We start from the raw sequence: 26,088 nt of genomic DNA, 5'->3' as shown, positions 1-26,088 counted from the left end.
CCACGGATGCTGCTATAAGTGGCAGTTACCCATTTTCTTCCTCTAGTTCTCAGACCACAAATATGGGTCCCCAGGAGAGAGGGGAGGCAACATATCTTCAAATGGCCTGACATCCTATTTTTTTTTAAAAAGGTGGGGGATTAGTTTTAAAATTTGAGGTCAGAATACATTTTTCCTCTTTTATTAGGGGTCAAGTTCTAGCAGAAAGAAATATAGTTTGTAAACAGCAACCTGACCAAAATAAAATGGAACATTGACATACTAATAAATGCTGCTGAGTCATTGTAAACAATGATAAGCTAACTCAAATGCAACACATCTGTGCTTTTTATTTTTAAATTAAAGCAGAATCACATTCTCTAACCAGTATTTAAAAAACCTTCAAGTTCTAACAAGTAATAAATTTTACCTGCTACTGGCGATGGATGGGAAAGCAATTGATTTAAGCTTCTTCTCATCTGCCAAAGTCAGGCAATTCTTCACAGTTTTTTCCAGTTGCTCTTCACATTTATCTACTCCCCACTGTGGGACGTTGCAGTGAATGACGAACTTTGCTGGCAGTCCAGGGGCCAGACCCAAAACAGCTACAATAGACCAAGAGAATTAAATGACAACTAACCCCTCAAAAGATGGTATTCATTGTACCTCAATGAAACAAACTTATTTTAAATAGCACATCAACAGTGTTTGTAAGTATGCAAATGGAAGGCCAGTTAAGTTCATACAGCTTTCAGTTATAGCTACATACATTTCAAGGAAGGCCACTGTAATTAAGGTAGTTAACAATGTGCTATATTTCTGCAGATCAGTTGCTTTATACTCAATTCTACTTAACCGCTTCAAAATTTCAGGAAGTTTTTCAAAAGTAGATAAGTGACCTATGGAGCTGCAAGACTCTTTAAAAATTCTATTTGGTACGATGATTAAGACTTGCTATTAATATGGAATCCACTCAGGATCCCCACTTTGGCATGGCAGCCTGTGCCCACTTGCTGCAGTTGAAGACAATAGGCTGTGAAGGTGCTGGAATCACAGGCCTCTGTTTTCTCAGCCAGCTAACCATTGATTCTCCTCGTCTCTTCCAATACCCCTCTGAGCAGGTCAGCCTTCAGGAGGTCCTGGCCATTGCAGTTGTCTACCATCTTCATATCTTGCTTGTAGGTGTCCTTGTAATGGAAGTATGGATGCCCAGAATGTCATGACCCAGTGGCCAGTTCATGGTACAGAAGGTGTTGGGTGTACGGCCATCATTTATCCAAAAAAGTGGCCGAGCCAAAGCAGACACTGTTGGCTTAGTAATGAGTGTATGCTGACAATCAGCACACTCTGGGACCTTCAAGTAAGTGACCTTGTCCCACCAGGAAATGGTGAGGATATGTCTGAGACAGCAAAGGTGAAAGCTGTTCAGCCTTTTTTCTAGCCAAGCATAAGTTGTCCAAATCTTAACACCGTCAAGGGGTACACTGAGAAAACTGGCTTGGTAGACCCGTAGTTTGGGGTTCTCCGTCAGGTTACTGTTGTTCCACATTCTTTTGCTCAGTTTGGACCCTAACAGCTATAACTTCTGCAATGCGCGTGTTGATTTCAGCATCAACAAGTGACAAGATTGCTGATGATTGCGGAGCCTAGATATGTGAAGCTATCAACCAGCTCCAGCCGCATTATAAAAATGCTTATTGATAGTGGTTATGGTAATGTCCTGGACCATGACGATAGTCTTCCTGAACAAAAATAAAAATTAAAAATACCTGGAAAAACTCAGCAGGTCTGGCAGCACCTGCGGAGAGGAACACAGTTAACGCTTCGAGTCCGTATGACTCTTCAACAGAACTAAGTAAAAATAGAAGAGAGGTGAAATATAAGCTGGTTTAAGGGTGGGTGGGACTGGATAGAGGGCCAGTGATAGGTGGAGATAGCCAAAAGATGTCATAGACAAAAGGACAAAGAAGTGTTGAAGGTAGTGATATTATCTAAGGAATGTGCTAATTAAGGGTAGAAAGCAGGACAAGCAAGATACAGATAGCCCTGGTGGGGGTGGGATGAAGGAATCAAAATAGGCTAAAAGGTAGAGATAAAACAATGGATGGAAATACATTTAAAAATAATGGAAGTAGGTGGGAAAAGAAAAATTTGCGGATAATGGATATTGGTGGACAGTCTATCACCAGAAATTGAGACAGAGAGGTCAAGGAAGGGAAGGGAAGTGTCAGAGATGGACCCGACTTACCCCACGTGGATTTCAACTGAAGTTCCATCCCTCATGTTTCGAACCCACCCAGGATTACAGGTATCTCTTCCCTTCCCTCCCTGTCTGTCTCAATTTCTGGTGATAGACTGTCCACCAATATCCATTACAAGCCTACCGACTCCCACAGCTACCTCGACTACAGCTCCTCACACCCCGCTTCCTGTAAGGACTCCATCTCATTCTCTCAGTTCCTTCGCCTCCGTCGCATCTGTTCTAATGATGCCACTTTCAAAAACAGTTCCTCTGACATGTCTTCCTTCTTCCTTAACAGAGGTTTTCCACCCACGGTGGTTGACAGGGCCCTCAACCGTGTCCGGCCCATCTCCCACGCTTCCGCCCTCACACCTTCCTCTCCCTCCCAGAAACATGATAGGGTCCCCCTTGTTCTCACTTATCACCCCACCAGCCTCCGCATTCAAAGGATCATCCTCCGCCATTTCCGCCAACTCCAGCATGATGCCACCACCAAACACATCTTCCTCCCCCCCCCCCCCCCCCCAAGCGGCATTCCACAGGGATCGTTCCCTCCGGGACACCCTGTTCCACTCCTCCATCACCCCTTATACCTCAACCCCCTCTCACGGCACCTTCCCATGCAACCACAGAAGGTGCAACACCTGCCCCTTTACTTCCACTCTTCTCACTGTCCAAGGGTCCAAACACTCCTTTCAAGTGAAGCAGCATTTCACTTGCACTTCCCTCAATTTAGTCTACTGCACTCGTTGCTCCCAATGCGGTTTCCTCTACATTGGAGAGACCAAACGCAAACTGGGTGACCGCTTTGCAGAACACCTTCGGTCTGTCCGCAAGCATGACCCAGACCTCCCTGTCACTTGCCATTTCAACACTCCACCCTACTCTCGTGCCCACATGTCTGTCCTTGGCCTGCTGCATTGCTCCAGTGAAGCTCAACGCAAATTGGAGTAACAGCACCTCATCTTCCGACTAGGCACTTTACAGCCTTCCGGACTGAATATTGAGTTCAACAATTTTAGATCATGAACACTCTCCTCTATCCCCACCCCCTTTCCGACCCCCCCTTTTTTCCCAATAATTTACATAGATTTTTCTTTTCCCAACTACTTCCATTATTTTTAAATGTATTTCCATCCATTGTTTTATCTCTACCTTTTAGCCTATTTTGATTCCTTCATCCCACCCCCACTAGGGCTATCTGTACCTTGCTTGTCCTGCTTTCTACCCTTAATTAGCACATTCCTTTAGATAATATCACCACCTTCAACACCTCTTTGTCCTTTTGTTTATACATCTTTTGGCTATCTCCACCTATCACTGGCCCTCTATCCAGCTCTACTTGTCCCACCCACCCTTAAACCAGCTTATATTTCACCTCTCTTCTATTTTTACTTAGTTCTATTGAAGAGTCACATGGACTCGAAATGTTAACTGTGTTCCTCTCCGCAAATGCTGCCAGACCTGCTGAGTTTTTCCAGGTATTTTTATTTTGGATTTCCAGCATCCGCAGTTTTTTGCTTTTACAATAGTCTTCCTGATACTGGTGGTCTAAACAAACTTTTTACAGGCATGAGTGAGTCTGTCCATTTGCTACTGAAGGCGTCCCTTGGTGGTATGCTAGTGTGGCATCATCACAGAGCAGAACTCCGATGAAGACCTAGTGCACTTTTGTCTTGTATTTCAGGTGAAAAAGGCTGAATAGCTTTCCATTGGTTCTGATATGCAAGTCGACATCCTCTGTAGACGAACTGGAAACATGACAGCAAAGAGCAGAATATGCAAAAAAGTGTCAGCACCAGAATTCAACACCATTTGACCCCACTGTGGATCTCTTCATCTGAACCAAAATCTTGCAAACTGAAGGTCTGAGGTTTTTTTATGAAAGAAACTCAAACTTGGGGCAGATTTAGCAAAGCCATCATTTATAGCCCAACCCCAGAGAAAGTGGTGGAGTCGTCTTCTTGAAACATCCCAGGTAGAGTTCCAAGACAAAAACAGAATTACCTGGAAAAACTCAGCAGGTCTGGCAGCATCAGTGGAGAAGAAAAGAGTCGACATTTCGAGTCCACATGACCCTTCAACAGAACTGTGTAGTTAGGAGAGGGGTGAAATATGAGTTCCAAGGAGTTCCAAGAATTTGACCCAATGACGATGAAGGATACCCGTCCAAGTAGGAATGTTGTGAAACTTTGGTGGTGGTGTTTCCTGCATTTCTCCTTCTAGGCATTAGAGGGCATGGATTTGGGATGCTTTCAAAGTAGTATACGTGGCCTGAAGCAATTTTTTTTTATGAAAAAGAGATTGCCCAGTGCCACTACAAAATCAACCACTTCAGAAAGGAAAAATTCTATCTCACTCCTGTTGAACACCGTCAAGTTGCAACAAAATTCAAGTCTCGCATTGAACTCAGTAGGCTGGATTTTCATCATGGAGGCGGGAATTAGGAACCTGCCTCCATCACATCAATGCTGGCTGACAGGATTTTCATTCAGGAAGGTGGGATCGGAGTGGAGATGGGCCTAATAAAAATGTCTGCCTTTGCTACCAATTCAGTTCTGTTCCTCAGTTCCACAATTCTCAGACCAGGGCTTTGAGCTATTGATGCAGGTAGTTAATGACAGGAGGGACATGCCTTACCTGGTAGGCTGCTAGCTGCCTCTGACCCTCACCAAAACAGCATGGGTCAAGTTAGCTGAGGTGGTGAATGCTTCGAGGGAGCAGCGCCAAATATGCGTGCAGTATCAAATGACTACCTGAATTCTGGAAAGGTGAGTGAGGCATCCAGCTATTGTTTCCCCATGGCTCCCAGATTGCAACACGTACAGCAGGTGGAGGACACAGGGCAGAATGTGTACCAAGGTCACTGACACAGCACCCAATGCATAGGGGTTCGACCACTGATAAATAAATGTTGTCTCATTACACACGAGGAGCTACCTCCACCACCTTACCTCCCTCTTATCCTTGCAGGAGAAACAGGCACACATGTGCAAGATGGCACAGACTGAGGGGTGGGGTGCCACTGTTGAGCGCTGTTTGGGTTCAGAGGAGACAGCTATGGGCAGAGTCATGGACCCCTCGCAAGAGCATGTCAGTGATGGCAAGTACCCCATTCCAGGTGGACATGACTGTGGAAGATGTTCATGCGAGTATGGTGTGGTGCCGAGAGCTTTTGATGGCAGCATTTGGAGGAATGGTCTTTGCAGGGGGCAGGGAGGTCAAGCGTGTCCCACTAGGTCTGGCGAAATTCTAATCTGCCAGCAAGCCGAGCTCTCAATGGTGTGGTATTCGTTATCATTGTGGAACTCAACAGCTTCTCTATGCCTGCTTCTCATGAGCTTTTATATCTTTTTAAAAATTCATTAACAGGATGTGGGTGTCATTGGCTAGGTCAGCATTTATTGCTCATCCGTAATTGCCCTCGAGGTGGTGGTGGTGGTGAGTTGCCTTCTTGAACCGCTGCAGTCCATGTGGTGTAGGTACACCCACAGTGCTGTTAGGGAAGAAGTTCCAGGATTTTGATCCAGCGACAGTGAAGAAACAGCGATACATTTCCAAATCAGCATAAGTGACTTGAAGGGGAATGTCCAGGTGGTGGTGTTCCCATGTATCTGCTGCCCCTGTCCTTCTAGATAATAGTAGTAGTGAGTTTGGAAGGTACTGCCTAAGGAGCCTTGGTGAGTTTCTGCATTCTTGAAGATGGTACACACAAGATCTCACAGATCTTAGCAGTTTACGCCCAACCCTACGAGCAGAGGAATCCCTTGGACAGCAGGAGCAGGAGATGTCTTAGGATGCAGCATGACATCTGACGAGCGCACCAGCGCTGATACTTGTGCTTCACCAAGTTCATGTGTGGTAGTAGAGTCGGTGGCACTGGGTAAGAAGCACATCATGTGCAAGAGGATGCATGTGAGGCAGAGGCATCTGTGGACTGTCCTCTCTCTTCTCAGGGAGACTTTCACAGTGATGTTCCGCTGGGGAGTGAGCAGGGGCCTCAGGAGTCACCGTTTTGGGCTTGGTACTGGGCCACACCTGCTGCTGCTGCTCCTCCATCTGTTGGGAATTCCCTGAGACTGTAATCTCCTGCCCAATGGATGACTCCATTCACAGTGCATATGAGCTTGATAGTGTCTTAGGGCTTCGAGCACAAACTCCTCCCATGAGAGCTGCCAACCAACCTCAAGAAAGGAACTTGCAGAACCTCAACAGGACACTTGCACAGGTGGCCCAACGATGGGAGAGGGGAGGTCAACTGCATCCCAGCAGCATTCTTCAAGCCAGCAGGAAACTTTACCAAGGGCTAAGGATGCTCAAGACAATGAGGGTTTCCTCTTCATCCTTGAGTTCTCTTTCACCTCTGACAAAGAGAGCATCTATGTTGCAAGTGTTACTGATGACTGCTGCCCTTGCAGAGATGCAGGCAGCACGTTTGCAGGAAGGGCCCCAACAATTCCCTGCATCATGAGGCCAACTGCCATGGTCCTCACAGCCACTGAAGAGGACGTGAGCAGCTGTCTTCACCTCCAAGTCAACAAGGTGAGTGCATCACTGGAGTGTCCACGTTTGCAAGGCACCATGCTACATATCTTACTCACAATGTAATTACAGTAGCTGTTTGTTTCAATGTTTTGCATGCTATTTACAAATCAATGTCAAGCAATATTTACAATGTACGCATATCAGCAGGTTTTCACTAGTGTCAATGGAGACTGCAGCCTGTAGTCCATCTCCACGTTATGGTAGAATTTTGAAGGATGTCTGCATGGTTGACCGCCTTGTGAAGGTTCACGCTTGTTGCATTGCCAAGCATGTCTTCATGTTGCTGGATCAGTAGATCCCTCACAAACAATGGTGTCCTGCATGGATCCCTCTCTGACTATCTGGCACGGCCCCCACCATTGTCTGTGTCCACTTACACATCAGAGTCCTCTGGCCCTTCTTGTCCCTCAGCCTGCTACTCCTCCAACATGGGGCCTTCCTTGTGCTCTGCCTCTTCAAGCCTCACTTCCATTTGCTGTGCCATGTTGCAGCATACTACAACAATGCAGGAGACCCCAGCATGTGTGTACTGTAAAGCTCTACCAGAGTGGTCAAGGCAGTGAAATCTCATCTTGAACAGGCCTTTATCCTGCACGAGGGTCTTGGTGTGCAAGTGGCTCTAGTTGTAACTGGGGTTCAGTTTGGGGATCTCAGAGGTGTTAAGAGCCACCTCCTTAGAGGATAGTAGCCCTCGTCTTCCAGATTTCAACCATGTACTGGGGTGGGGTGAAAGAGCCGAGGCAGGCGTCACTCTCTTATTCTAGAAGGTGCTGTGGCAGCTGCCTGGAAAGCATGCACAGACATGCAAAAAGTTATGTGTCTCCCTGTTTATAAACTGGTAAGGTCCGTCAATATGTGGCTTAATGGCAGCAAGGGTGTCTTCAATCCTTCCTTTCATAAGGTCAGAAGTGGGGATGTCGCTGATGATTGTACAATGTTAGGCACCATTCGTGACTTATCAGATGCTGAAACAGTCCATGTCCAAATGCAGCAAGACCTGGACAATATCCAGTTTTGGCCTGACAAGTGGCAAGCAATAACCATCTCCAACAAGACAGAATCTAACCATTGCCCCTTGACATTCAATTGCATTAGCATCATTGAATCCCCCACTATCAACATCCTCGGATTACCATTGACCAGAAACTGAACTGGACTAGCCATATAAATACTGTGGCTACAAGAGCAGGTCAGAGGCTAGGAATCCTGCAGTGAGTAACTCACCTCCTGACTTCCGAAAGCCTGTCCACAAGTCAGGGCTGTGATGGAATATTCTCCACTTGCCTGGACGAGTGCAGCTCCAACAACACTCAAGAAGCTCAACACCATCCTGGACAAAGCAACCCACTTGATTGGCATCCCACCCACAAACAAACATTAACTTCCTCCACCACTGACACAGTGGCAGCAGTATGTATCATCTACAAGATGCACTGCAGGAACTTGGGCAATAAAAGTTGGTCTAGCGAGCAATGCCTACACCCCATAAATGAATAAAATTGCACCCTGCACCAGGGGTAAGCTGGCTATTGTGGTGAAACCCATTGGCCTCTGTGCTCATTAGGCCACATTCATGGGGAAGCTGATGAAGTCAGCCGTACTTGAAGTCACGGTGAGGGTGGAATGGTGAGCAGCCGAGTCCAGAAATGGTCCCATGACGTTCAGTGCTCCTGGCAGGACCTGCTGCTGAGTGTTTCAAAGTAAGAGATGGTCATTAATGAGGATACCAGACAGTTGCAGTCGCCTCCTGCACTGCCACTTGTACATTCCCAGGTAGTTAAGGCTGTTGCACTAGACCCTGTGCTCTAGGTCTTCTCGAATCCACAGCCTAGGTCTTGGCCTGAAGTTCACCCTCTTCCTGCCTGGGGACTCTTCCTCATGCTGCTGCATTGCCTCGATGGCCTGCAAGTGTAAGGGAGCTGGACCCAATTTTCAGTGGCAGTCTTCCTTCTTTGGGATAGGATTTCTGCAAGCTTAGTTGAATGGTTGAGATGCCTTGTTGCTTGCAGATTTTTACCCAGCTCCTGAATTTCTCAGGAGGTCACCTCTCCCTCTTCTACCTCCCCTTGTGCAACTGCAGCACCTTGCTTGGAGCTTTTTTATTCATTTTACTGGAAAACTATGCTTATTAGCAAAATTTCCAAGACTTTTCCACACTTCTGAATGGCATCCCATGCTATGCATAACTTGACTGTTCTGCCAGGGTTTAGGTCTTCTGAAAGCCCAGCCTCTTGAAATCCCAGAGCTTTTGTTTCAACATTTAACACAATGGCGCCATTGTTACAACAAGCAGGCTTCCTGACTTTCACCCACTTTCTCCTGAAAATAGCTAGTGCTGGAAATTGAGGTGAGAATTCTGGATTCATGACCTGGCTGCCAATTTTTATCTTGCCTGACCCCATGCGGTCCTGAATCAAATCCAGCCCAATACCTCAAAGCTCAAATGACCTAATCTAAACATCCAGAAGGTGCTGCAGTCCAAAATGGTCACTGCCATTATCAACCTCTATGTCGAAATTTGTACAGATCATTTACTAAATTTAGACAAACCTCAATGCTTTTTGTGATTTGCTCACTTACACATGACCAAAAACATGTTTTGCAAGCAGATTGGCTGTCGTACGAGATAATTATAGTGATGTATTACTTTGAGTGTGTTGAAACACATTAGGTTTGCTCTTTTAAACCAGAATATGAAGTTTCTTTTGCTCAAGTGTGTATAAAAGCAAGTACCCAATGAGCCAAATGGAAGACTGCAGAGCTTAAAGCAAAACCTCAAAACTGTGATCAGGATATTCTGAGGTGCAAAATTTCTTGAGGTACAATTCCTTGCAAAGAATTATTGCAAACATCTACACGCTTTCAGATTGGAAACAGTAGTCTGAGCCACTTCATGTCATGGATAAATGGAACTTTGGGGCATTTATGAGCCTCAAACCTCAGGTGACACTATCAGCTCTCACTTGTATGATCAGGAGAATATTGGCTCAAAAGTCAGACCCCACCAAATGCTCCACTGAACTCCAACCAGATCTATTTCAGCTACATGAGTTAATGCTAATGAACACTACTGTGGTGCATATCACAACAGGTAGTTGGTCAAATAAGCTGTGACCCACGAGTCCCCACTACTAAACCACAATCAAATAGGAGTTTGGAATGGAAATATTTTGATATTTAAACATATTAATCATTGTGTGGTTCCCAATAACACACAGGTGTAAAATACTCTAAAGTATTTTACCCTTGGCTGTAAAATTAAGATATACTTGTTAAATTATGGCATTCAAAAACACCATTATACTTTGATATTCATAATTGTTAAAATTTCAATTTAAAATATATGAAAGTGATTCTTCAATGCATTGTTCATGCAGAGATTACAGATAAAATAAATGCAGATGTTTAAATATGAATTGTTTAATTGATTTTAATATAGTTAACAGCATAGAAAGATAGTGAATTTAAAAAACTTGCCCCCAGTTACTTCCAACGGTCCATTAGATTTCCGCAGCTCTTTCACAGCATCCAAAAACTCCTTTCCACCTGCTTTTTCCAAAGCGTTACCTGAAATTACAATTACTCTTTAGAATGTATTGTAGGTTAGTTGATGGGTCTCTTGGTGAAGTGAACTGAAACTCATCAAAAGGGTCAAACTAACACAAGTTCCACTCCCACTCCATCATATCATAAAACAGCACCATCTTAACAGCAATGGTAGTCTTAAAAGCCAAATTGCAAGCTGAACTCCCAGGATTACCACTGTTAGAAGTCTCAACAGAGGTCTTGATACATTGTTCATAATGGTGCAAGAATTTTTTGTGCAATAATGTTACACAGGAAAGTTTTGTAATTTTGTTACATGCATGAGAGAAAATCTCTCTCTATGTCCCTCTAACAATGAATGCATTAGCGCTTTAAAGCTTAATATATTTCTGATACAAAAATACATTGGAATGAAATACATAGAAAACATCTCCATAAATATGTACATACTTTTCAGTTCTTTTACACATAGGCTCAGTCCATGTGGGGCTAAAATGGTCACTCATACATTTCCAGAAATACATCTGTTCATTGCACCCTTGTAATATGAATCTTAAAATTATTGAAGCTTGTACAGCAACAATGTCCTATACCTCTGTGAGAACAGGTGCTTCACTTTGCAGATGTGAAATATCATCCTGGTAAAACTGAAAAATATCCTGGTGTGGAGTAATTCCAGGTCATAAAGATATGTCAGGAAATCAGTTGGTTCTGAATATTCAGACTGGTGGTCTGCTTGGAGATTAAGTTATTGGGGGTTGTGGGGAGGGCACACTGTACTCTGTCATCAGTGGCACTAAAATGCAGGTGGTGTAATCAGACCAACAACAGGAAAGCAGGTGGCAGGCAGAAGACAGGACTCAAGGTCACTCACTCACCAGGTTATAAGGCTTGTGTCTGGGTCAGCACTGGCAAATAACCAACTTAAGTTGATCTTTACATTGTTGTTAATTTGGTGGTCTATTAATGGATCAAAATATATTAGGGAAAAACCTGTACTTCAAAAGTCAGCAGAACCAAAGTTCAGGACTAGTCATGAAATTTACTTTTTAATTACTTTTCTATGCACTCTTCTTTTAAAAAGACAGTTTCCATTAAGATTATCAATAGATTAGAAAATACACCTAAGCTAAAGAAAACAATTTTTTTTTAAATGGCTTGGGACAGCAAATCTTACTGCTTAAGGCAATCAAGTGTTCGATCAGACATGATCATATTGAATGGTGGAGCAGGCTCGACAGACTGAATGGCCTTCTCCTGTTCCTAATGCAACTTTCATATTTCAATACTTTAAAACAAATTTAGGTATGCTAATGTATATCCAACAGACTTACAACCATTTCATAAAACTCCCCATAATTAATGAAGTTATCACTGCAAGGCCTAGTGGGAATAACACACAAAAACATACCTACATCCTCTTTCAGATCTATTTCAGCATTTGTTGGGTTAATGATGCACTCAACTTTAACTGAACCAATGTTACTGATTTCACTCTGAGTCAAGGACAGCTGAAAAATAAAGAGATCTAGTGAAGCACATTAATAGTAACAGTTTGAAAATAATCAAAAACTGTCAAAATGATTTAACCTGAAAACAAAGGTTAATATATAGCATGTTAAATCAGTACATAGTTTTAATAGGCATCAATCCTCATGCAAAGGAGTAAAAAACAAAACTGCAAACTGTACACAACTGAGGTATGTCAGGACTTTTGGATTAATTTAAATCTGAATCAAACAATGTCTCAACTCTTACCTTTTGCCCCAGGAAAAGGCTCTTTGTCGAAAGAATTGTGAATCCTTCACCAGGTACATCATCTGATGTGGAACTAGATGCCCCTTCCTTATTTTCTGTTCGTTTACCCTAATTTAAAAAAACGTCTTGGAAAACTTAATTTCTTTGTTGTTGAAATAATACAAAACTGCTCTGCTATTCTGATGAATATTTTTCACAGAACCAACATGTGGCTTACCCTAGAACAATTAAAGGTATTTTGTTTGTTCTCTACTGTAGCAAAGCAACAGGCATTTATAATTTCAAAGATGACTCCAGTATTAACATGTTGACACATTCTGTTTCCCTTACATGTAAGTGTTAATGACAAAACTAACCTTTATTTAAAAAGCAAACCCCACTTGGCCTTCATGTTTTAAAGCGTATGGCATTAAATATCGCAACACTGCTTGGCCATTTTGTGAATCTGTTGCTTTTGATAAAACTATGCAATCTGATGATCAATAATTATATGCAATATTAAATGATTTCTTCTGATGCTCAAAGTTGTAGATTCCCATCTTCCCAAATCTCAATAATTAAACAATACACCTGTATTTATATATTCAATATTTCCTAAGTTTTTCTATATGTTCAGATAAGAAAGCATCAGTGGTGGGTTACAGCATTACCACTTTTGATCTAAAAATCTGTTTAAATCAAAACCAGACTAAAGGATACTCGTGAATGCCTGGTCAACACAATCACAGTTTTGGCACAAAGCTACCTTAACATTAGCAATATCACTCAAAGGCTTTAACAGTAATGTATGAAATGGAAATGTCACTAGTTAAATTGTCAGTTAGACAAAGTAGGAATATTACCCTTAATATAATCCATGCTGTAACTGACCATGGCCTGCTTTGCAGCAGGTGTGAAGGGAACAATGCTAAATTTCCCTACACTGATATTCCCCATTCCAATTAACTCAAAAATTGTAAATAAATATAACTGAGTTACTTGGGTCATGTTAACGATAGGTGGCCCAACAACAGTAAAGAATGTTCACCATCGGTCTAGTGGGATTGGAATTTGACTTATCCTGAAAGTTAAAGGAATATCATTTTCTGCAACAAAACACCAGGCCCTCCACACAACTTTTCCCAAGTTGATGAGGGGAGTGCTGCTTTGGGTGCATTAGAGTGCCTCAGCAGGAGATTGGTGAAGAGCGAATGAAGTTTCTACCTTTCCTTAGTAAGAAGAGTGGTGGCCTTGGTAAGTAGGACCTGGTAAATATTTCTTCTGTCCTTAATATTCTCTAAACTAGGGGAAGTAAAAGTAAGGGAGTAATTTAAGGGTAAATCATGACAGGGCAGCTCAGCCAAGTGGAATGCTCCTCCTGTGCAATGTGGGAAGTCAAGGTCACTTCCAGTGTCCAGGACGACCATGTGTGCAGAAGTGTCTCCAGCTGCAGCTACTCAAAATCCGTGTTTCGGAGCTGGAGCTGTGACCGGAGTCACTGTGGGGCATCCACAAGGATGAGATCTTCGTGGATAGCATGTCTAGTGAGGCGGTCACACGGCAGGTAACGAATTAACAGACAGAAAGGGAATGGTGACCACCAGACAGAGTAGAAGCGCTAGGCAGCTAGTGTAGGAGTCCCCTGTGTCCATCTCCCTCTCCAACAGATTTTCCATTTTGGATACTGGTGGGGGAGATGGTTTCTCAGGGAATGCAGCAAGAGCCAAGACCATGGCACCATGAGTGGCTCAGCTGCACAGAGCGGGGTAAGAAAGAGTGGGAGAGCAATAATGATCGGGGGTTCTATCGTAAGGGGAAGAGAGACCACAGACATGACACCAGGATGGCATGTTGCCTCCCTGGTGCCAGGGTCAAGGGTGTCACTGAGAGGCTGCAGGACATTCTGAAGGGGGAGCGTGAACAGTCAGAGGTCATGGTCCATATTGGTACCAACGACATAGATAAAAAGGATGAGGTCCTGAAAGCAGAACAAAGGGAGCTAGGAAATAAATTAAAAATAAAAAGCAAGACCTCAACGGTAGTAATCTCAGGGTTACTCCCAGTGCCACATGCTAGTGAGATCAGGAATAGGAGAATAGACCAGATGAATGCATGGCTGGAGAGGTGGTGTAAGAGAGTGATTTAGATTCCGGAGGCATTGGGACCTATTCTGGGGAAGATGGGACCTATACAAGCTGGACGGGTTGCACCCCAGCAGGGCCAGAACCAATATCCTTGCAGGGGTATTTGCTAGTATTATGGGGGAGGGTTTAAACTAGATTGGCAGGGGGATGAGAACCTGAGCGGGAAACAAAGATAGGAATGAAAGACAGAAAAGTAGGAAGCAAAAGTGGAAGGCAGAGGAAACAAGGGCTAGCAGCAAATAGGGCCATAGTACAAAAATAAATGTAAAAATGTTAAAAAGACAAGTCTAAAGGTACTGTATTTGAATGCATGGAGCATTCACAATAAGGTAGGCAAATTAACATCACAAACGGATGTAAACGGGTACGATATGATTGTGATTATGGAGACATGGCTGCAGGGTGACCAAGGCTGGGTACTGAACGTTCAAGGGTATTCGATATTTAGGACGGACAGGCAAAAAGGAAACGGTGGCGGCATGGATGGTTAGTCAAAGATGAAATCAGTGCGATAGTGAGGGGGGATATTGGGTCAGAAAATCTAGATGTAGAATCAGTCTGGGTGGAGCTAAGAAGCAACAGGGTGGAGCTAAGAAGCAACAAGAGGCAGAAAACATTAGTGGGAGTTGTCTATTGGCCTACAAACAGTAGTGATAAGGTAGGAGACTGAAAATTAGAGATGCATGTAACAAGGGTGAAACATAGTCATGGGTGACTTTAATCTACACATAGACTGGGCAAACCAAATTAACAATAATACTGTAGCGGATGAATTCCTGGAGTGTGTACGAGATGGGTTTTTAGACCAATATGTCGAGGGACCGACTAGGCAACAAGCTATCCTAGATTTGGTATTGTGCAAAGAGAAAGGGTTAATTAATAATCTTGTTGTGTGGGGTCCTTCAGTGAACAGTGACCATAACATGATAGAATTTTTCACTAGGATAGAAAGTGAAGTAGTTGGATTTGAAACTAGGGCCCAAAATCTTAAAAAGGAATCGACAAAAGGTATGAGGCGAAAGTTGGCTAAGATAGATTGAGGAACTTCATTAAAAGGCATGACGATGGATAGCCAATGGCTAATATTTTAAGGAATGAATGTATGCATTGCAACAGTTATACATTCCTTTCTGGCGCAAAAACACAACAGGAAAAGTGGCCCAACCATGGCTAATAAAAGAAATTAAAGTTAGTATTAGATCCAAAGAGGAGTCATATAAAGTTGCTAGAAAAAGTAGCAAGCCTGAGGATTGGGAGCAGTTTAGAATTCAGCAAAGGAGGGACAAAGATTGATTCAGAGGGAAAAATAGAGTATGAGAGTAAACTTGCAAGGAACATAAAAGCGGACTGTAAAAGCTTCTGTAAGTATGTAAAAAAAAATTAGTGAAGACAAATGTAGGTCCCTAACAGTCTGCAATGGGAGAATTTATAATAGAGAACAAGGAATCGGCAGAGCAATTAAGCTACTTTAGTTCTGTCTTCACGGAGGGAGAAACAAATAACTTCCCAGAAATACTAGGAAACCAAGGGTCTAGCGACAAGGAGAAATTGAAGGAAATTAGTATTACTAAAACAATGGTGCTAGAGAAATTAATGGGACGGAAAGCCGATAAATCCCCAGGGCCTGATAATTTACATCCCAGGGTACTAAGGGAGGTGGCCATGGAAATAGTGGATGTGTTGATTGTCATCTAAAATTCTGCAGATTCTGGAACAGGGTCAGCAGATTGGAGGGTGGCAAATGTAAGCCCACTATTTAAAAAAGGAAGGAGGGTGGTGAACCTATGGAATTCTCCACCATAGAAGGTTGTGGAGGCCAACTCGCTGAATATATTTAAGAAGGAAATAAATAGATTGCGGGACTCTAAAGACGTCAAGGGGTATGGGCAGAGCGCAGGAGTATGGCGTTGAGATAGAGGGTCACCCATGATCATACTGGCCGAATGACCTACTCCTATTTTCTATTAAATCGCAAGTCTTAGGCTGAGATGAATTCGAGCTTTAAAGATTACATACATTAAATGGCACTTTGCAAAAAACAGGATTAAAGTTTTGAAACTTGAATATTGCTGACGAGACATGTTGCAAAAGCTTTTCATCTTGCACTCATCAGGAAAAATGCAAAAATGCCAAAAAGACATTCTGCCTACCAAGCAACTTAGCAACGCCATGTTAGCAATGCGAGGTACCTAGGCCTTTTGCCCTTCCAATGATCAGCTAATCAAATCAAACAACATGTTCATCTGGCTGTTTGGAATAGGCTGAGTATAGACTGTACTCAACCAGCCCATGCTTGCAAAACCCAAAACAATACTACTGTGATTCTGCCATTCGCAGCACTTACTGAATAATCCCGAGTGCACTAATAACTAACAACCAAGCTTGTAGCGACATATGTTCATACGCAGGGACCCATTCTCTGCAAACAAAGAGAATATGTTCAAGTCTTCAGCCTTTTTTTGAATTACCCGGAAGTATGAGGAGTCTATTGTTCCCTCAGTCAGGGTCGCCTTGCCAACCAATCAGCACCCCTTTTCTCCTGTGGTCTAAATTGTTGTGATTATTTGAAATTTGGCATTCTTGCATTTGTCCTGACTAAAAACTTCAGCAACATGTCTCTTTTCAGCAAGGTTAAAATTATAATAGCTAATAATTGGTTACTAATTACTAGTCCTGTACAGTTGTGCACCATTGTACCTCCTTACTATCAGAGTGACACAATGTCCAAAACAACATGCCTGAAACTTCTCATGATGCGCACTTACCTTTCTGACTGATTTGGATTTTGCTGCTTTTTTGACAGATTTCTTGACCGATTTCTTGACAGGAGAAGCCTTTGCTTTTTTTGCTTTCTTTTCTGATGGTGTAGAAAGAATGGTTTCTGCTTTACTTCGGGAACCACGTTTCTTCGCCAGAAGTTCAGGATGAATTCTAGGCAGCACGCCACCACTAGCAATTGTTACTCCCCTTAGTAGCTACAGGCACAAAAGTAGTAGCAGTTTCGAATATGGAGATTAATTATGGGTGTGCATTTATATGTCTTCATTAAGAATGTTAGTACAGTGTGGCATCATTATTAGAGCAAAATACATTTCAAACCAGTAAATAACAACATATGGGTTGAAGTTGTTTTTAGGTCCACACCTCACAACATAGTTTGTGGGGAGCAGCACCATTGAAATCAGGTGATTGCAATGCACAAATCTGGATGCAAATTTAATTTATATATAGAATGAAATGGACACTCTGATATGCTTTATAAGTATCAGGCAATGTAACCTCTGCAGTTAGCAGTTAGATTCACATTTTAAATAGTTGCTCTAATCATAGCCAATCTATTTCTGCAAATTGAAAAATTAACTTGTAAACCTGTTGTAAATACGGGAGGAGAAACTAGCATATTGCAGTTCCTGTAATATATTAATTTGAAAAGCTAAGCTTACGCAATTAACTTTAAAAAAAATTAGAATGACAATGGGTTCTGAATCTCTCATAGCACAAAAACAGTAACATCACTTAGGCTTCCGCACTCAACATCGAGTTCAACAATTTCAGATCATTTCCCACCCCACCCCCGGCAGACAGCAGCTGTTGGTAATGATTTTGCTATTCCCATTTATACCCTCTTCATATTAATCTTTTGCTTTCTTCATTTGTCCCACTACTACCCTCTTGCACCATCACCCCTCTTTTGTCATTTAACCACTCCTGCCTTCCAACCTATCACAGGCTTTTCCTCTCATTTTCCCCCTTCCCCTCCCTCTGTATTTGCTTAAAATGTGTTAACCTTTCATCAGAACTGGAAAATGTTAGAAATGTATCAATCTGAAATTTTAAGACTATAAGATGTAGGAGCTGAAGTAGGCCATTCAGCCCATCGAGTCCACTCCGCCATTCAATGAGATCATGGCTGATTTGATAATCCTCAACTCCACTTTGCTGCCCTTGCCCCATAACCCTTGATTCCCTTAGACAGATTTTTCATCAGTCTATTTCAGCCTTGAATATACTTAACGCTTCTATAGCCCTCTACAGTAAAGAATTCCACAGATTCACTACCATCAGAGAAGAAATAACTCTTCATCTCTGTCTTAATTCTGTTTCTCCCTCCATAGATGCTGCCTGACTCAAGTACGTCCCATATTTTCTGTTTTCACTTCAAATTGCCAGCACCTGGAGTATTTTGATTTTATCATTACAAGTCTTACTTGATTTAGTTCTTCATCATTTGCCACTGCCAGCAGAATGTGTCTTGGAGTTATTCTACTCTTCTTGTTATCTCTTGCTGCATTTCCAGCCAGTTCCAGGATCTCAGCTGCAACAAAGTTACAGTTGAAAGGGTTAGAGAAAGTAATACCAGAACTTCTTTTTATGTAAAGATTCAAAACAATATGCTCAACAAGATTAAGAGACCCATTTCTATAACCTTCTTTCCATCCAAAGAGATTTTCTTTTTAAACTAAACTTTAATACATTGTTCTTAACATTTTTTTTTTACCTGCTAGGTACTCTATGACTGCTGCCAAGTAAACAGGTGCTCCCATTCCAATACGATATTTGAATGTTGCTTTCCGCAAATATCGCATCATCCTACCAACAGGAAAAATTACCCCTGCTCTGGCTGAGCGTGACAACTTGGTCATCTTCTTTTTTCCACTTCGGGCTGACATCTTGTATGTTGTGGGGCAAAATATTAAACCAACTGTGAATCTAAACAAACACAATAATTAGTTATTTTGACATAGATACATGCAGCACAGAAGGCAGCCACTTGGTCCATCATGGATGTGCTGCTTCTTGCAACTAAGGATGGGCAGTGAATGTCGGCCTTGCCTGTTTCCTGAGGATTAATACATTTTTAAAAATATAATTCTCATTTTTCACAAAATTCTGTGTTGGACCTACCAACATGCATGATGTTACATTGCCAGGCTCACATATTCCCATGTTCTCCCAGCCAGCCCCGCAATTTCCACCCTCAATAAACTTGAGCTCATCCAAAACTGCTGCACTGTATCCTAAATCGCAGAAAGTCCCATTCACTCATCACCTCTGTACTTGTTAGTTGCCTTACATTGACTCATGGTCCACTAAAAACACCTAGATTTTAAAACTCCTACCCTAATGTTGAAATCCCTTCCTATCCAAACTCAGTAGCACAGGTACTGCATGTTCTCTGAAAGCAGCAGTGGCAGCTATGTGCCTTATCTGAACTTGACAGGATGCTTGACAACTAATGGATCAAATTACATATTGCAAAGAACATTTAATTACTCCAAAGCAGAGCACATCAAATTACACCTTCCAGACAAACTGTTAGTTGTGTCTTGTCCAAGGGAACCAATCAGAAATCTGGTCCAGCCCACTTGTGCTGCAAACACATGCAGCCATAAAATGATGGTGAATATCCTACCTCAACTCCACTTTTCTATCTGATCCCTTGATTCCCTTAATGTCCAAAGACACATAAATTTTAGTCTTGAATTTTTCAGAACAACTGAGCATCCACAGCTCTGAGGGATAGAGATTTCTAAAGCTTCAAAGTACCAGAAAGAAACTATTTCTCATTTCAATCCTAAATGGTTAATACATTTTTCTGATACTACAATCCTTTGTTCGAGATCATTTAGCTAGGGGAAAACAGCTTTTAGACACCTGCCCTGTCAAGACCCCTCAGAATTTTATGCGCTTCAAAGAATGCCTTCCATTCTTTTAGATGCTAAAGAATATAAACCCATTCTACTCAATTACTCCTTATACAACAACCTTCTCATCACAGGAATCAATCTACTGAACCTCCAATGTTCCACCTCCAAGTTATGTATATCCTGCCTCAGGGAAGGAGACCAAAATTGCCTGCCAGTCTTTGACTCCAAATTACCCAGGACAGATGCTGCTTCAATTCACCGAAATTAACCCTCCTCTAGTTGAGTAACCCTCCTCTAGTTGAGTAAGTTTATTCTAGATGCTCCCTGACGTACATTGTCCCATTTTGTCCGCAGAACTAGATTCAGCAATGCCTCTTCCCTATTTGGGCTAGAAACATACTGAACAAGAAAAATTCTCCTGAACAGACTTCAGAAATTCCTCCCCTTCGCCACCCATTCAATATTGGAGTAGTTAAACGCTTACATTTTTCATTAATCAATAATTCTTGCACCTCTTAGTAAGTTCTTTGCAAACCTGTTCCATTATCTCCTTCCCACTATTTGGTGACCTAGAGAATACACCAAGTAGTGTAATAGCTCCTTTATTGTTTCTTAACTCCAAGCAAATAGATTCTGTCTTTGAGTCCTGGAAGGACAATCTCTCCTTCTAGCAGTGTAATATTTTCCCCGAGTCAGAACTGCAATCCCTCCTTTATTCAGCAACTTGTATTCATATAGCACTGTTAACACAAAACATCCCAATGTGTTTCAGAGTGGCAGTATAATGCAAAACCTGACACTGAGCTACATCAGGAAATATTAGTGCAGATGGCCAAAATCTTTGTCAAACAGGTAAATTTTAAGAAATGTCTTAGAAGGGAAGTAGAGGGGTGGAAGGGTTGTGGGAGGGAGTTCCAGAGCTTAGGGCCTAGGCAGCTGAAGGCATGGCCACCAACGGTGCAGCAATAAAAATCAGGGCCACTGAGGAGGCCAGAATTAGACGAAAGCAGTTATCTCAGAGGGTTGGAAGAGATTACAGAGGTAAGATGGGGACGAGGCCATGGAGAGATTTGAAAACAAAGATAAAGATGATAAAGTTGAGGTGTTGCATCACCAGGAACCCACGTAGGTCAGTGAGCACGGGGTAATTGGGTGAACAGGACTTGGTGCAAAAAGGACACCAGCAAAGTTTTGGATGATCTCAAGTTTACGGCAGCGTAGAATATAGGAGATCAGCCAGCAGTATGTTGGAATAGTCAAGTCCAGAAGTAACAAATGCATGGATGAGGGTTTCACTGCAGCAGGTGAGCTGAGGCAGGGATCGAGATGGACAATTTGCAGAGATTCAAATAGGCAGTCTTAATGATAGTGCAAACATGTGGTCAGAAGCTCAGCTCAGGGTCAAATGACACCAAACATTGTGGTTCAACCTCAAGAGGTTGCCAGGGAGAGGAATGGGTCAATAGTTAGGGAAATGAGTTAGTAGCCTATCCTTCCTAAACACCCTGCACCTATGAATATAAAGAAGTCAATCATTTCATTTTTTTGAGCAAGGTCTCAGTTATCACCACTACATAGTACTCCAACGTGGTATTTGTATCTGCAGTTCACCACATACATGCACTTCAAACCTAACTTAGAAAATACAAAGAGTTCTATGATCCCACCTAATTTTATATCATTTCCACAAGTCTCTCTCAGCCCTCTGCAGCTTGTTTCAACTTTTTATTACATTTTGGTGTTCAACCCTCTGCCAAATTAATTTAAACCCTTCCTCACAGCACCAACCTTACCACAAATTTTTTTTAATCGTTCATGGGATGTGAGCGATGCTGGAAAGCAATTGTTGCTCGCCACTAATCACCCCAAAAAGATGATGGTGAGCACCCTTCTTGAACTGCCGCAGTCCATCTAATGTAGATACATCACAGTGCTATTAGGAGGGAGCTTGAGATGTTTGACTCAGCAACTATGAAAGAGGTGGTGGTGTTCCCATGCATCTACTGTCCTCCAAAGTGGTAGAGGTTGCGGGTGTGGAAGGTGCCAAAAACAAACCTTGGCAAGTTGTTGCAGTGCATCTTGTGGACGGTACACACTACTGCCATTGTGCGCCAGTGGTGGAGTCAGTGAATGTTGAAGGTGGTGCCAATCAAGCAGGCTGGGTTGAGCTTGAGTGTTGTTGGAGCTGCACTCATGCAGACAAGTAGAGGGTATTCCATTACACTCCTGACTTGTGCCTTATAGCTGATGGATAGGACTTGGGGAGTCGGGAGGAGAGTTACTCGCTACAGAATTCCCAGCCTCTGACCTGCTCTTCTGGCCACAGTATTTATATGGCTGGTCCAGTTAAGTTTCTGGTCAACAGTAACTGCCCCCCCCCCTCACCCGGACATTGATAGTGGAGGATTCAGCGATGGTAATGCCATTGCACATCAAGGGTCCTAGCTCTGTTCAGATGCTACCTCTCCTCCTTAAATAAACTCCCTTCTGCCCCAGGACTGAGCTCAATTCCCCAGGAATCTGAAGCCTTGCCTCCTGCAGCAGGTCTCTAACCACACATTCAAATACCACATCCTCCTATTCTCGCTCTCACTAATGCATGGCAATGGGAGACCCTTTGAGGCACTTTTTAAATTTCCTCCCCAACTTGTTCAACTCTGACTGCAGGACCTCAAACCTCTTCCTTCCTGTGTCGTTAGCTGACAGGAATCACAGCTTCTGGTCCTTCCTTTTCAATGCACCCCTGCAGAACTTTTTAGATTAAGTGAAACAGACTCAAAGAAAACAACTTCAAGTGGGAAGAACTCAAAGGTAGTAAAAGAAATTCGTGATCACAGACTGATACAGCAAAGTCTTATGGTAGACTTAAACAATTAGTCCCACTCCTTGCTTTGCTTTTCTCCATGGCCCCTGCAAAACTTTGTCCTGCAAGTATTTATGGAATTCTCACAATTCTGCACAAATCATAGAATGGTTACAGCAGAGGAGACCTTTCGGCCCTTCGAGTTCAGGCCGGCTCTCTGCAAGTACAATTTGGCTAATCTCACTCACCAGCATGTTAAGGAGAGCTTTTAAACCAGATGCATTCATTGGCACAATTAGAATGACTTGTTTTTTTAAAAGCTAGTATTTTTTAGAAGGACTGCAGAAGCAGACAATTCTTTTTCATCCAGCCCAACCAATTGCGGTGGCGGTCAGTGGGAGTTGTCAACTCAAAGAAACAAACCGAAAGCATAAAAAAGTTGGAGTTCATATTTTAAAAAGCACGTATACAGTCAAAGGGCCAAAATGGCATAGCAGGAGGCAATTCAGTCCATGTTGGCTCTCTGGAGAGCAACCCAGTCAGTCCTGCAAGTTTATTTTGCTCAAGTACCCATCCAATTTCCTTTGGTCATTGTTGATCGTCTCAGCTTCCACCGCCACCCTTATGAAGGTGTGGGTTTCAGATCCATCCCAATTGCTGTGTAAAAAAAAATTCTCCCTCAGTCTCTCCTTCTCCCCTAAAACCTGCATCCTCTCATCCCTGTACCACAGCCAAAAGTGGAAGAGCTTTTCTTTGTCTCCTTCAAACCTAAACCTATCGTAATCTTGCACATCTCGACCCTTCCCTCCTCCATACCAACAGGTACGTGGACAGGTTTTCTTTGTTTACCACAGGTAAACCTGTCATGATGATCTTACACACCTCTATCAGGTCACCCCCCTTCACACCATCCCTCCCCCTACCACCCTCGCCCCCTCCCGCTTCCCCCACCACCTTTGCCCCCCTCCCCCTTCCTCCACCACCCTCGCCCCCCCCCTTCCTCCACCACCCTCGCCCCCCCCTTCCTCCACCACCCTCGCCCCCCCCTTCCTCCACCACCCTCGCCCCCCCCTTCCTCCACCACCCTCGCCCCCCCTTCCTCCACCACCCTCGCCCCCCCCCTTCCTCCACCACCCTCGCCCCCCCCCTTCCTCCACCACCCTCGCCCCCCCCCTTCCTCCACCACCCTCGCCCCCCCCTTCCTCCACCACCCTCGCCCCCTCCCCTAACACCCACGCCCCCTCCCCTCCCCTCCACCCCCTCCCCCATCCCTCGCGCACCACCCCCCACAACCCCAAACATCCCATCTTGAGGAGCCCGAGCGAGACAAAGGGAGATGAGCGCGAGCGCTTGGTTTAAATTTTGAACTTCCAACCGAATGGAACGTGGCGACGGCCTCCCGCCCGAATTCAAACCGTCACCGCGAGCGCCGGCCGTTCAACAGCCATCGCTGGAGAGGAGAGGACGCCGCGCTTCGGCTTCGCAGGCCTGCTCAAGGTCCCCTCACACACACACACACAAAAAAAAGTGGAACTTCTCCCACACACCTCGGCATTACAGGCCGGTAAGAACTCTCATAACAAACCCCACACACGTTTGGAAAATTTTATTTACGGGTGTTGTTGTTGAGGTGAATGCAGGACTGGGAGATTTATTATTTTTTCTGGAGCGCGGAAGGCCGCTTCCATCCAGCCATCACCCGCCGAGGGCGGGAAAAGAATAAATAAATATCCGCAGCCCGACACAGAAAAATAACAAAAATCCCCCACCCCCCTCCCCTCAAAAAAATAATCTATTTACATCAGTTTATAACAATTTTTAAACCTCTGGGCCTAGAGCAGGATACACAAAAAAAAACCCCGAGGTCAAGCGCTTCCCGCCGCAACAAACAAAAAATAAATAAGACGCCCACTGCCTGCAGACGATACGGATTGTTTTAAAAAAAATTTTCTCCTCTCAGGTATTTCTTCACATTTATAATATTTAGGATTTAAAAAAAAATCCGACTCCCACCACCAGGTGCCCGAGACAAGTCTCGGCGGCCGTGTCTCCCCCCCACTCCAGTTATATATTTATTACAAACGTGTACATATAGATAAACTTTCTGGTGTTCAGGCAGAGATCCTTTATCCTTATTTCCAACTGAACCCGCTGTGTCGTTATAGATATATATATATATATTTTTTAAATGATATAAATAAACATTTATTTGGCACTTACCTCCTGCTCTGGGCGGCAGTTGGTGGTTGCAGCTCTTGTTCCCTCCTGTATTAATCCTGTGGATGGAGCAGGAAGGGGAAGTTCTCTCTCTCTCTCTGTGGTAACCCATTTGAAAATACAAACTCAGCCTATCAGCAAGAGGAAATCACCAGACGAGGGCAGGATAGGTTAGCGCCGGGTAAAGAGGAAAAACGCAAAATCTCCCAACATAAAAATAATTGAAGCTAACCGTTGGCATAAGCTTCCTTACCCCCCCACCCCCCCAAAAGCTGGACAAGTCCTCACCACTTACCACATACCATGTTGTACACAAAAACCAAAAATAACTGGAAAAACTCAACAGGTCTGACAGCATCTGCGGAGAGGAAGACGGTATCTGCCCCCCACCACCAACCCCCCCATCTTGTACCCCCCCGCCCGTGTGCCAATGGTTTGCTGCATTCCTTCAGTGGACCCAGTTGCCCTCGAACGAAAACGAATCTTAACAAAAAAAAAGCAGGGGCGCAGTGCCGGGTTTTGAGCCGCCGGAGCTCGAAGAGAGCGTGTCGGCCGTATCATTTCTAAATCTACTATTATGTCCGCGTTTGAGCCCCCCCCCCCCCCCTCCCCTCCCCCCCCAAAACGATAGGCGGGATTTTCACATCCCGGCCTGCCGCCGGGGACCGTCCGGCCCCGCTCTAAAAGTCAGCGGATTTTTGGTTGGGCTGCCGAATCTCTCATGGTGGGTCCCGCCATGACGGGGTTAGAAAATTGCAGCCCATGCCTTTTAAGTGAAAAATATTAGTGCTGGTGGGCATTTTATTTCAAACCATGTGGTACTGTGAATCAGACTTTAACATAGCTAGAATTTCATTATGCAAAAGTTTAATTATTTAATTCAAATCTATTAAAAACATGAATTACAGAAAACTTTACTTGTTTCTGACTGGGGGATGGTATATAGAGGGGCGGCACAAGTTCAACATTTGAAGATGATGCAGACTTACAAGTATTGTGGACTGTGAGGAGGATAGTGATAGACTTCAAGAGGTGTTACAAAAGTGGGCTAATACTTCCCCAACTACCTACAGGTATATTAAACTTTTTAAGGATGACCTGTGTTTTTTAAAGAAATACAAGTAAAGGCACTGATCAAAAGATAGCTGATACTGTAAAGTGACAGCTTTCTGGAAGATTCCTATGTGGATTATACTGACAGACCTGTCCTGAGAACATGGAATTTCG

The 26,088-nt window shown here is 43.5% G+C and overlaps 1 protein-coding gene across 3 annotated transcripts in view; it reads right to left on the bottom strand.

Moving 5' to 3' along the window:
* Window positions 1-24,964, bottom strand: part of macroh2a2 (macroH2A.2 histone) — a 30,916-nt gene extending 5,952 nt beyond the window's left edge. For 2 of the 3 annotated variants that reach the window (XM_078530929.1, XM_078530931.1), the window contains exons 1-8: window positions 24,865-24,964; window positions 18,692-18,903; window positions 18,402-18,508; window positions 16,959-17,168; window positions 12,071-12,178; window positions 11,724-11,823; window positions 10,244-10,333; window positions 410-584 (exon numbers count right to left, since the gene is read on the bottom strand). In XM_078530929.1, coding sequence (XP_078387055.1) covers window positions 410-584; window positions 10,244-10,333; window positions 11,724-11,823; window positions 12,071-12,178; window positions 16,959-17,168; window positions 18,402-18,508; window positions 18,692-18,863 — 962 coding nt within the window. In that variant the 5' untranslated portion in view covers window positions 18,864-18,903; window positions 24,865-24,964. Of the gene's footprint in view, window positions 1-409; window positions 585-10,243; window positions 10,334-11,723; window positions 11,824-12,070; window positions 12,179-16,958; window positions 17,169-18,401; window positions 18,509-18,691; window positions 18,904-23,214; window positions 23,296-24,864 lie in introns of those variants that run through there. The other variant, XM_078530930.1, reaches the window with a different exon arrangement.
* Window positions 24,965-26,088: the final 1,124 nt, after the last annotated feature.

Source organism: Cetorhinus maximus, chromosome 27 (assembly GCF_964194155.1).
Source record: "Cetorhinus maximus chromosome 27, sCetMax3.hap1.1, whole genome shotgun sequence".
Lineage (NCBI taxonomy): Eukaryota > Metazoa > Chordata > Chondrichthyes > Lamniformes > Cetorhinidae > Cetorhinus > Cetorhinus maximus.
Note: the sequence above shows the minus strand (reverse complement) of the source record. Positions and strands in the feature narration are given on the sequence as shown.